The sequence below is a fragment of the Schistocerca serialis genome, chromosome 7 (genome assembly GCF_023864345.2).
Source record: "Schistocerca serialis cubense isolate TAMUIC-IGC-003099 chromosome 7, iqSchSeri2.2, whole genome shotgun sequence".
Taxonomy (NCBI): Eukaryota; Metazoa; Arthropoda; class Insecta; order Orthoptera; family Acrididae; genus Schistocerca; species Schistocerca serialis.
The window spans coordinates 202278500-202290800 of record NC_064644.1 but is presented as its reverse complement, the minus strand read 5'-3'; the positions used below and the strand labels follow the sequence as shown (position 1 = coordinate 202290800).

General features: G+C 45.0%; 1 protein-coding gene across 1 annotated transcript in view; it reads right to left on the bottom strand.

Moving 5' to 3' along the window:
• Positions 1–11348, bottom strand: part of LOC126412720 (uncharacterized) — a 275896-nt gene extending 264548 nt beyond the window's left edge. Inside the window, exon 1 of the mRNA XM_050082438.1 lies at positions 10666–11348. Coding sequence (XP_049938395.1) covers positions 10666–10854 — 189 coding nt within the window. The 5' untranslated portion in view covers positions 10855–11348. The remainder of the gene's footprint in view (positions 1–10665) is intronic.
• Positions 11349–12301: the final 953 nt, after the last annotated feature.

Here is a 12301-nt window from a genome sequence, read left to right as displayed (position 1 = left end):
CGTTTGAGGTTTGATGATCGTTTAAACACATTAGTCGACAATGATCCACGTCAGTGTACAAAAGAACTGGAAAATGTGATTAACTGTAATCAATCCACCATTGAGCAGCATTTGCATGCAATGAGGAAGGTTCAAAAATCGGATGCATAGATACCGTACGCTTTAAGCCAAATTCACAAAAAATCATCAAGTGGCTGTATGTGCATCTCTGCTTGCTCGTCATCAATTGGCTCGTGAACAACACCGACCATTTCTGTACTGTATCCTTACTGGTGACGATAAAATGGTGTCTTTATGCTAACATAAGCGAAATGAAGGAATGACGGTGTTTCAACAAAGCAGCACCACCCTTAACAAGACCTGTGTGCATCCACAAAAGATAATGTTAGGTTCAAAATGTTCAAATGTGTGTGAAATATTATGGGACTGCTTGACACTACTTGAACTAAATTATCCTAAGGACAAACACACACACCCATGCCCGAGGGAGGACTCGAACCTCCACCGCGACCATCCGCAGATAATGCTAGGCATCTGAAGGAACCACAATGGTGGTGTAGTATGAATTGCTTCCCCGAGGTGAAGCCATTGCTGCTGATATTTATTGTCAGCAACTGAGACGCCTTGCACATGCAGTCCAAGAACAATGACCACGGGGACTGCGTGAAACGTGGTGTTATTCCACGATAACGCACGCCCTATTCTCCTAGACTGACAAAATAGACTATACAGGAGTTGCTTTCCCCACCAACTTTATTCCCTTGATCTAGAGCCGTTACTTTGTCACTTTTTCCACACTCTGACGAAAAACCTTCAAAAAACTTCCATTACAGATCCAAATGCGGTCTGCACATGGCTGGAAAAGTTCTTCGCCTCAAAAACACATGATTTCTACAGTCACAGAACCTAAAAGTTACCCCAGAGTTGGCACACTGTTGTAAACAGTGATGGAGAACACATTATTGATCACTATAGTCACTGTTGTGTGCGTCTGTTGTTTTTATTAAACTTACGAGAAACCAGTACCAACTCGAGCCCCAACCGAATAAATTCAGTATATAAAGAGCGCGCAGAATATCGTGGCCGATAGATGTGTAGTGGCTGAGGGAGCATGAGGAGAGCATTAGTGGTGGGGGTTGCGGGCGGGCCGTCAACGCGCTGTAGGGGAAACGCCGAGAGCTGGAGGGGAGGTGCTGCTCTGAATTGAAAGTTATGCTCTTATGTTTTGTAAATATTAAGTGGAGTACCTCCACGCCCACACTTGCATAGTGACCATCGAAAGAGAAAAATCTGTTTCTCCAAAATCGTTAGAAAAAGATTCCAAGGCTTGTGCCTCGATTTTGTCAGTGCAGCGCGTCGCCAACTGTGACAGCCGTCCGAAAGAGTGCAGACAATGTCGGCTTCCCCTTCCGAACGAATGAATTAGCTCGCCAAGCACTTCGGACGAAAATTCGCACTGCACACCAGCAACTGCGGACTCTACAAACCACATCAAACATTAGTTAGAAGACAGTAAATAAATAGCGCACTTTTATTCCAGCTGTTGGGTTCTGTTCTCTTGATAAGTGGTAAACAACATCAAAAACAGTTTAGGCCTATCTCGTTCGACAGATTTGGCATAGTCCCTGTCGAAACAATTAACAGTTATTACGACGACTCTTCAGAAAGTAAGGTCCGATCGATCGCGAAGTGGAAACCACAGTGAAAATCAAAACTTTTTTATCTTCAACAGTTAGCCATATCTTCCAGCTGCCTCTCTAAACAGTCACCGCTGCGACTTAGGCATTTGTCGTGGAGTTGTATCAACTTTCCAGTACCCTCATCACAGAAAGGAGCCGCCTGTGCTTTCTGCCAATTATCTACATAGTCCACAGCTTGTTGTCTGTGCCAAAATATTGTCTTCGTAACCAGTGGTTCATGTGAACAAAGATGAAACTAAGAGGGAGCCAATTAAGGGCTTTATTGTGGGTGATCAAACACTTCCCACCGCAAACGTTGCAGGAACATCTTCATTGCCTCTGCAGAATGCGGCTGAGAATTGTATTGAAGAAGGAAGCGCGTGACATTTATTTAATGTGGACTGCATTTGTTTTAGGCATTTCTACATGATCACTTTGCGCTCTGGACTGAAAAGAGCGACGTGAGGCGATCGATAGGTACACTAAAGACACTGCCCAACACAAAGTTCGATGTGATTTTCACAGTCGTTTCCATTTCGCGCCAAATCGGACTTTACTTTTCGAATACGCCTCGTATTAAAACGTTTTTCATCTGTTTACGTTCATATATAGACACAGTACACGCTTTTCCTTTGTCCAGATATTGTTGCTTTCAGATTTTTGGTCTGTCACTCGGGAGAAAATTGGTAGGAAAAGTATGAAGTCCATACGCAAAGTGTTGTAACAAGGCCCTAAAGCAAAACATACAATAAAATATAGCTAATGAATACACAAAATCCACTACTACAACATCTCTGAGAGCGGTAAAAATAGGTTCACTTTCTTTGTTAGCAGACGTCGATGCGGTCCCCAGTTTGTACTAACGAGCAGTCCTCAGCATATTCGGAATTCTAGAATGCCACAGTCAGACGAACCCTGACGTTACTGCGTCTCTTGCTGCGTGTTTGGCGGCTGATTAACATGCAAGCACGTGACATGCACCCACCACGAGTAGCCGATTTTGACCAGAAAATGCCTCATATAAAATGGATTTCAAGAAAAGAACATTAGTGGTTAACGTCCCGTCGAATCGAGCTCGCAGTGTTTTAAGAATAGTGAACGAAATCGTCTGTGCCTTTGAAAAGGAACTATCCGGTAACTTGCGTGGAGTGGTCTAGGAAAATCACGAAAAACCCGAAACTGGATGGTCAGACGTGGATTTGAACCGCCGACCTCCCGAATGTGAGTGTGCCCCCTCTCTCGGTGTGGAAGTACGGAGAGGTCCTGGTCGAGACCTTCGAAAAAATGGATTTTCTTTTACATAATTTTCATTTTTGAAGTATTGAGATTATGACTGAATAAAGATTTTTTGATTGTGAAAGTGTTTTAGAAGTTACAGCGTGTTGAATGGAAACATGTGCCGACCGAAATGCAGGCAGCTGCTGGTGCTCGACGGATTAGTTCACGAAAAGATTCGACCAGTATACAGATTTCTCTCCAGTAAAAGTTTGCCAGGAAGATATACCGGTGCCAATACAGAATACAACAACGAGAGCTTCAATGGGTGCATTTGGAAATGGGTGTAGAAGTATTTTCATTGCGGTGCAAAAACTGTTGAAATAGCAGCATATACAGCTGCAGGTATATTCAACGAAGGTTACCCATCTATTCTGAAAAATTGAACATGTTAAGACTTGTCATAGGGGCAAGCATTGCAGCCACCCTTTTTAATCAGTTGTGAGAAAAGGAATGTTTTCATACATGAATGTAAACACCCATTATTATACAAACAAGTGTGCTATGAAAAAAAAAATTATTTCATTCCACTGTGGAAGGGCGGTACAGCAACAAGTTTCGAGCGCATTTTAGAATAGGAACAGTCTTGGCTTCGAAATTATTTAATGTCAATGACGCGTTTCACCATTTTAGGGCAGCATCAGACTGTGTAAAAGTAGCTGGATATGAAAGCCATGCGTCACAGAGGCATTTAAAATGGAAAATGGACGCAACAGTAACTGGCTAATGCCCCGTAAAATCAACATGCTGCGGGCGGATCATACCGCCTTTACTTTTGTAAGCGTAGCCCTATTTTGTACTACTGTGACGGTGTTAGCTAGTGTGTTCAATGTTCACCTTGCACTTTATGTGTTTATACGACGGATGGATTATATGTCCATTTGTTGTTGCGTCCATTTTCCAATTTATATGGCTATATGACGGATGGTTTTCATATCCAGCTGCTTTTACGCAACTGATGATGCCCCAAAAGGGCGAAACGCGTTATTGGCATCGATAGTTACGCAACCGAGACTGTATTTATTCTGAAAAAAAGGAAAAAATTATAAACTTCACCCATTCTTCGGAACTATCGACCAGAACTTCTCCTTAAAGGTGGCCGCACATATAACTGCCAGTTAAACAAGTATGCATGCATAAGCATTTCGAGCAAGAATGCTCAAATAACCATCACTCCACACAGCGTTCTTCCAGAGTCATTAAATTGTACTTCAAATTACTGGAGATCTTGAGTCGCCGATTTGCTCGTTTAGGTCATCTCCACAGTCGTGAAAAAAAAAAAAAAAAAAAAAAACAACGAAGAAGTTACTCTTACATTAAGTTAGTGTGCGGGCTGAAGACATATCGAAAATTAGTTTAATAAGTGCAGGACCAATTGAGAAACGCATTTTAATCTCCAGTCTCTTGTAATATCACAGATCAAAAGCAGAACACAATCGTGAGAGAAGCTATAAAGTCAAACAGAAATATGAGAGCAGTATCGCGATTTCTCGCATGTTGAAGACGCTAAAAAAACATCGAATACATGCCTACACACATCAGTAAGAAGCGAGGGTTGTCTTATGAACGTTGTCTTATGAAACCTATCTTTCCTTGCTTCAGATTAAGAAATAGTTTCACTTTCTTCCTTCACTCTGGAAGAATTTATCTATTCTAATAACGTCATGTCTCTCTGTGACATGGTCAGTTGCTTTATATTTTATAGAAAGTGTAACATATGCAACATTGCTCTTTGTCCAAGCGTGATACAATTCCTATGTAGGAAGGCTGGCTTTCATACAATCAAATAAACTTTCCCAGTAACGCATAATCGATTTGCTTCACATTGGTCGAGACAGAACCACTAAGACTACTGCATCATAACTTACGTTAACTTGCACAACCACATACGCTCAAGCAAATACGACATGTTGGTATGCTCCCACACCCTTGCGTAACTGAAAGTCGATGAAGCTTCAGGCAGCTTGAACAGTCCAAATCACGTACGGTCATAAATGGTTGTTCTAACTGCTTGGTCATTCATGCTTGTCATGTTTGCAGTTTCGAGCGTGGCCACCTTAAAGGCACAACTCTCAACGAGGGTTAACGAAACGTATTAATTTCCGGGGTAACATCATCGCGAGCGAAGCAGACAACAGTTATTCCGATATGAAATTACTCTACGTCCACATTCGTTCTCTGAAAACCACCATTCAGTTTGTGGTAGCTGGTACTTCCCACTGTGGTAGTTATTAATCATCCCCATTTCCATTCACGTACAGAGCGCGGGAAGAATGACTGATTAAACGTCTTTTCAATTGTTCTAATCTTGTCTTGGGATCTGTACGGGAGCTGTAAGTAATAGCTTGTGGAATGTTTCATGGAAACCTTTCAGGGGATGCTTTGCGTCTATCTTCCAGCGTCTGCCATTATACACTCCTGGAAATGGAAAAAAGAACACATTGACACCGGTGTGTCAGACCCACCACACTTGCTCCGGACACTGCGAGAGGGCTGTACAAGCAATGATCACACGCACGGCACAGCGGACACACCAGGAACCGCGGTGTTGGCCGTCGAATGGCGCTAGCTGCGCAGCATTTGTGCACCGCCGCCGTCAGTGTCAGCCAGTTTGCCGTGGCATACGGAGCTCCATCGCAGTCTTTAACACTGGTAGCATGCCGCGACAGCGTGGACGTGAACCGTATGTGCAGTTGACGGACTTTGAGCGAGGGCGTATAGTGGGCATGCAGGAGGCCGGGTGGACGTACCGCCGAATTGCTCAACACGTGGGGCGTGAGGTCTCCACAGTACATCGATGTTGTCGCCAGTGGTCGGCGGAAGGTGCACGTGCCCGTCGACCTGGGACCGGACCGCAGCGACGCACGGATGCACGCCAAGACCGTAGGATCCTACACAGTGCCGTAGGGGACCGCACCGCCACTTCCCAGCAAATTAGGGACACTGTTGCTCCTGGGGTATCGGCGAGGACCATTCGCAACCGTCTCCATGAAGCTGGGCTACGGTCCCGCACACCGTTAGGCCGTCTTCCGTTCACGCCCCAACATCGTGCAGCCCGCCTCCAGTGGTGTCGCGACAGGCGTGAATGGAGGGACGAATGGAGACGTGTCGTCTTCAGCGATGAGAGTCGCTTCTGCCTTGGTGCCAATGATGGTCGTATGCGTGTTTGGCGCCGTGCAGGTGAGCGCCACAATCAGGACTGCATACGACCGAGGCACACAGGGCCAACACCCGGCATCATGGTGTGGGGAGCAATCTCCTACACTGGCCGTACACCACTGGTGATCGTCGAGGGGACACTGAATAGTGCACGGTACATCCAAACCGTCATCGAACCCATCGTTCTACCATTCCTAGACCGGCAAGGGAACTTGCTGTTCCAACAGGACAATGCACGTCCGCATGTATCCCGTGCCACCCAACGTGCTCTAGAAGGTGTAAGTCAACTACCCTGGCCAGCAAGATCTCCGGATCTGTCCCCCATTGAGCATCTTTGGGACTGGATGAAGCGTCGCCTCACGCGGTCTGCACGTCCAGCACGAACGCTGGTCCAACTGGGGCGCCAGGTGGAAATGGCATGGCAAGCCGTTCCACAGGACTACATCCAGCATCTCTACGATCGTCTCCATGGGAGAATAGCAGCCTGCATTGCTGCGAAAGGTGGATATACACTGTACTAGTGCCGACATTGTGCATGCTCTGTTGCCTGTGTCTATGTGCCTGTGGTTCTGTCAGTGTGATCATGTGATGTATCTGACCCCAGGAATGTGTCAATAAAGTTTCCCCTTCCTGGGACAATGAATTCACGGTGTTCTTATTTCAATTTCCAGGAGTGTAGTTTTTCCAACATCTCCATGACGCTCTCCCATAGATCAAACAAATCTATGGCATTCTCCTTGTCCTTCTTTGTATGTGTACTCTAACACACACACACACACACACAAAGACGCACAACGAAGGATTATCTGAATAGGGTGGAAATAAATAGATATGATGGGCATGTGCACAGTAACAAATAAATTACAATTTCAGAAAAATTGGATGATTTCTTCAAGAGAAAAAGCTCCACAAACTGAGCAGGTCAATAATGCGTTGGTCCACCTCTGGCCTTTATGCAAGCAGTTATACCGCTTGGGATTGATTGATTGTGTTGTTTAGTTGTCCTCCCAAGGGATATTATCTGTCCAATTGAAGTATTAAATCATCAAAATCCCGAGATGGTTGCACAGTCCTGTCCATAATGCTCCAAAGGTTCTTAGTTGGTGAGAGATCCGGCGACCATTCTGACCAAGGTAAGGTTTGGCAAGCACTAAAGAGAAGCAGTAGAAACTCTATCTCTGGGGATACGGGCATTATTATAGTGGTGAAACGTAAGCCCAGGTAGGCTTACCATGAACAACAAAACGGGGCATAGACCATCGTCGAAGAACCACTGTGCTGTAAGGATGCCACCCATGGCAACCAAAGACTGCCTGTTATGAAAAGAAATGGTCGTATGACGGACGACGCACAGGTTGGTATCCCAATGCTAACCAGAGCGTCTCCGCGTATGTCTTCGGCCTGGAATCTCATTGCCGGCAGGTGTGGCCGAGCGGTTCTAGGCGCTACAGTCTGGAAGCGCGTGACCGTACGGTCGCAGGTTCGAATCCTGCCTCGGGCATGGATGTGTGTGATGTCCTTAGGTTAGTTAGGTTTAAGTAGTTCTAAGTTCTAGGGGACAGATGACCTCAGAAGTTAAGTCCCGTAGTGCTCAGAGCCATTTGAACCTTTTTTTTGGAATCTCATTCAATCAAGTACAGTTCTCTTCAGTGATGAGTCCTGCTTCGGACTGAACCCAGATGAGCTGCGAATCATCATGGGCAGGGCCCTCCAACCACCTCGGGATTTTCCCGACGTATCGCACCAATTAGAATATGGCACGGTATCCCTTAGTAGGACATAATAATAGCTCTGAGCACTATGGGACTTGACATCGGAGGTCATCAGTCCCCTAGAACTTAGAACTACCTAAACCTAACTAACCTAAGGACATCACACACATCCAAGCCGAGGCAGGATTAGAACCTGCGACCGTAGCAGTCGCTTGGTTCGGGGCTGAAGCGCCTAGAACCGCTCGGTCACCGCGGCCGGCTTAGTAGGACATCCAGCAACTCTATCAATCAATGCTAAGCAGAATAAATGATTGCTTAAGGGCCAGAGATGGACCAACGCGCTGTTGACCCTCTGAATTTGTGAAGCTCTTTCTCTTGAACAAAACATCAAATTGTTCTGAAACTGTAATAATTTTTCGTCTGTACATGCAGATCACATCTATTGATTTCCGCCCCGATCGGGTAATTCCTTCGTCGTGCGTTGTCTCTGTTGTCTTAGAGTGTACGTTCAATAATTTTTGCTAGCTGTATTTGGTTCTGGTTACATTCACATTAGCAGTATTATTGGACACGTCACACTCGTGTTTTGTAAACAACATCCTTTGATTGCATTGGACAGTATTCTAGCAGAAGACTGCTACCAGCTTTAGCTGTTGGTTGATCCTATGTGATGGTTCCATTCGATATGCTCATAAATCGCTACAAGCAGGTACTTGTATGGGATGAGCGAGCGAAGAGGAAGCCCAAAAGGAAATGGGGTTGTCAAATGTCGTCTGGTGCTTGCTAAGACTTTTGAGAAACCAGATCGTTTCTTTAATTGTCTCAGTTATTCATGTCTAGAGGCGGTACACGCATTTCCTGGCACGATCTACGGTGGGACCGATGTGGGGATGGCAAAATGCCCTGCTTGGAGGTGTGTAGGAAATTACGCGCAATTTGGGTCGTCGCGCCCTGCTCTGCACACGTCGTTAGCGGACGATATTAGGCGGTGTGTATATATGTGTGTGTGTGTGTGTGCGTGGCGATTAGGTGGGCGGCCTGAGTCAACAGCGTGGACCCCCGCGAGCCGCGCCAAGGTTGCGCAGCGCCTGCGATCAATGACTCCGACGGCGATTAAGATGGCAGCAGCCACGAGGCAGACTCCTTACCAGACGGACCGCCGCTGCGCTGCGGAAGCACACGTAGGCCTGCATATCTCGGCTGACCAGTCCTCTCCCATAGGCTGTCCGCTTCTGTCATTTGTTTTTCGTTGTCGCCTGGTGGTGCACTAATATTATCGTAAGCTTATTTCGCGAATACTCTTCCTTCTTCTCTGCTGTGCGCTTATATCCTTATGTCTGCTACATTTTAACTGCTGCAGCAGCATTTTGGAAGACTAGTAATATTGTCCTTGTTGGGTAACACCGATGTGGGTGCTGCAAGAGGGAACGGAGGAATTCGGGAGCGAATCCATTTCTTATATGGCCACCGGTGAAACAAGTCGTTCTGTACCGGTATGCAGCAAGGCTTGATAAGCAATCAAAACGCTGCACATTCATTCTCCAGGACAGATCCTAGCCTCTTCACAATGATATTTCGCAAAAATGTTTTTAGTGTATCAACTTTTAGAGGCGCTACGCAAATCCATCTAATCATAAACTGTCAATGTAGTTCTTCTTTTCATGAACTAATATAAACTGTTTTCTTCTACTGCACCATTTGTATTACTGTTATTTCTACTAGTCGTATCCCACAGTAAATGTGTTTTCATAACAAGTCTGTTCTTACGAAAACAATGATAAATATTTCTCAAAGGACTTCACTGTAGAAATTGTTTCACAGTTGCAATTTCAGCCTTAAAGCCATGATTAAGTGATAATTTTGCTACAGAAGATGTCAAAACTTTAAAATCCTCCGACATGTTCTGAAGCCGAATTAATGGGTTTAAGACTGGAATTGCAATCATGATATGAATATTTTGTACATTCAACGGCGAATACGATGTGGTTTAAAAAATTCTACATGACTGTGAACCTCAACCATGAGAAGTTAATTAACGGTAAATACGTACAACGCCTAGCTGGAAGTGAGCTGGCCCTGTCTTTCCAAGATAAATAAATAACTGAAAATAAACATTTCTTCAGCTACTTACAGTGTACACAAGTAGATGTCGAATAAAAAAATGAATAAGGTTTTCTTTTTCAGGTAAGAGACTTGAACTACAGAAGCAACATAAATTAATTTTTTTTTAATTTAAGTCTTAATGATTTTTCATTGTCTATATAAAAATGTCTCTATAACTTTTACCAATAGCAAAATAAGAGGGGTGGGGAAAGATAGTTGTTACTAAAATTAAAGGCAGTATGTTAATGGACTGATTGGTAGCATTGAAATATATGTTGAATGCTTCAATAATAATGAACAGATAAAAGAAGCAGATGTACGTGTCCTACAAAAACAACTTAAGAAGGTCAACAGGCTAGAAAAAATGACTAAATAAATGTGCATCTGCAGCAGCTATAACAGTAACGATCGATTTGAAATATTGACGACCTTTAGTACATAAGATATATTCCTGTCACGGAGAAATTTTCTACTTAACCGTCTTGATGGAACCGAACACTTGCCACCGACGACTGCATGTTGTACTGTAAGCCCTGAGGTATAGAACTGTAACATTGTTGTAATCTCTCGTATATGTATTTACAAATACGAAACTATTAAGAGTTGCAATAGCAATATTTCTTTTGCTTTGCTGCTTGTCGATTGTTTTGGTGAGTTTCGTTTAAAAAGGTGCTGCTCTCCTCGGGAAGCCACACCCAGCACTAGAGCATGCGACTGGAAGAGGATGGGGGACTCACCTCTTTCAAACATGTGGCCCTGCAGTGCGCAACGGTCAGCGGTGACCAGGAGGGATCATCAGCTCCACCACCAGCTGTCCCGCCAAGTTTCTTCGGCGGTGGGCCGCAGGACGTCATCCGCCAGAGCGAAATGGAACAGACCAGCAGTAACACCGGCGCACACGCCCCAGGAAACGGCATTGCTACCATATTACTTTTCTCTTTTGACGATGGAACGGTTATCGGTGGAAGACCTGTATTGGCTACTTAAAAAGTTAAAAACGCCGCAACAGCAGCCTGTTTGGACTCCACCCGCGGCACAAACATCTAGTGTGGGAAGTCTACATTTAAGGCGAACTCAGTAAATAGTTAGTAGAATGCTTCGAGTACTAGAGAATATAACCCACAATGACCAGCAGGCATTCTGAGAGGAAGAAGTAATCAGCGCCTTAGGCCAAGGTAAGTAATTTTAAAATTGCTTTTAAAGGGTGAGGTCACCATCTTTTGACTTTTAAACGTGGACGTTAGGAAATCAGAAGAAGACGAGTTTGTGTCGGGAACACTGGATGCTCAAACCGGAGCGGTACAGCTAGATTCACGGAGCGCTCGGAGCTGATAAGGAAATGGGTGAGACCCAGAAAACACGAAAACACTGCTGAACAAAAAAAAGACTGCTACGCCCGCGAGAAACGCCCACCGCGGCTTCCGCGCGCACACTGCAGGGGCCAGCCCGGCTGGGCCGCGGCAGGGGCCGGGTCCCCCCTCCCTCCAGACAAGTCTCCCGTGACGTCACTCGTCACGTGACCTACCGCCAGCCGCGCGCCGGCAGGTTGTCAAGAGTTGGGTTTCGCAGCGGCGCGCGCGGAATCGACCTCGCTGTAATCGGCTGTTATGTCCGTCAGTGGAGACGAAGATGGATGCGCGACCAGCACGGCAGATACCGGCCGACAGGTGCCCCGCGCAAATCCGATGAGAGAAAAAAAGTTGCTCTTGATTACTCGGACCGAATCTACGCCAAAACGCAGGAGAGGCGGATTCGCTTGTCTGCGACCGTGGAAGTGACAATCCTCTCTATTGACCTTCACCGCTGATGATTCTCTCACATCATGTGACTATCCTAAATATAACAGCAAACTGCTGGAAATAATACGTAACAGTAACTTCAACAATTTAGAAACTCACAAATATTTACACTTTTGACACGCGACTGTGGCAAATGTCTTACAAAAAATAACAATTTTCTCAGTGCTTTCAACGACCTTAAACATATGTCAACATTGTGGTAACTAGATTAATAGAGAAAGGAATGGCTACAGCGCCTAAGAAACGCCATTTGTCTGTCTTGACTGCACACAGGGTAGACAAATAATATCCTCGCCAATTAATAAACCTACTATTTTAACGTCTATTGATGTTGAATTTCTGTCATGTGGCTCGAAGTTAGTGGACATAAACACTGTTCTTGCAGTTTAGTAGTCATAATACTTTAGTGTTTCCTCATATTAAATATCTAGATGTGTGACACAACTTCCGTTTGATATGACAGATTATTAACGATCTCCCAACTGTTGAACATAGGAGAATTAATAGCTCGGAAGTTTTGTCTTGCACTGACTGGGGAGCTGTCTCTAGAACCTTCTTACATCTGTGAGATCAA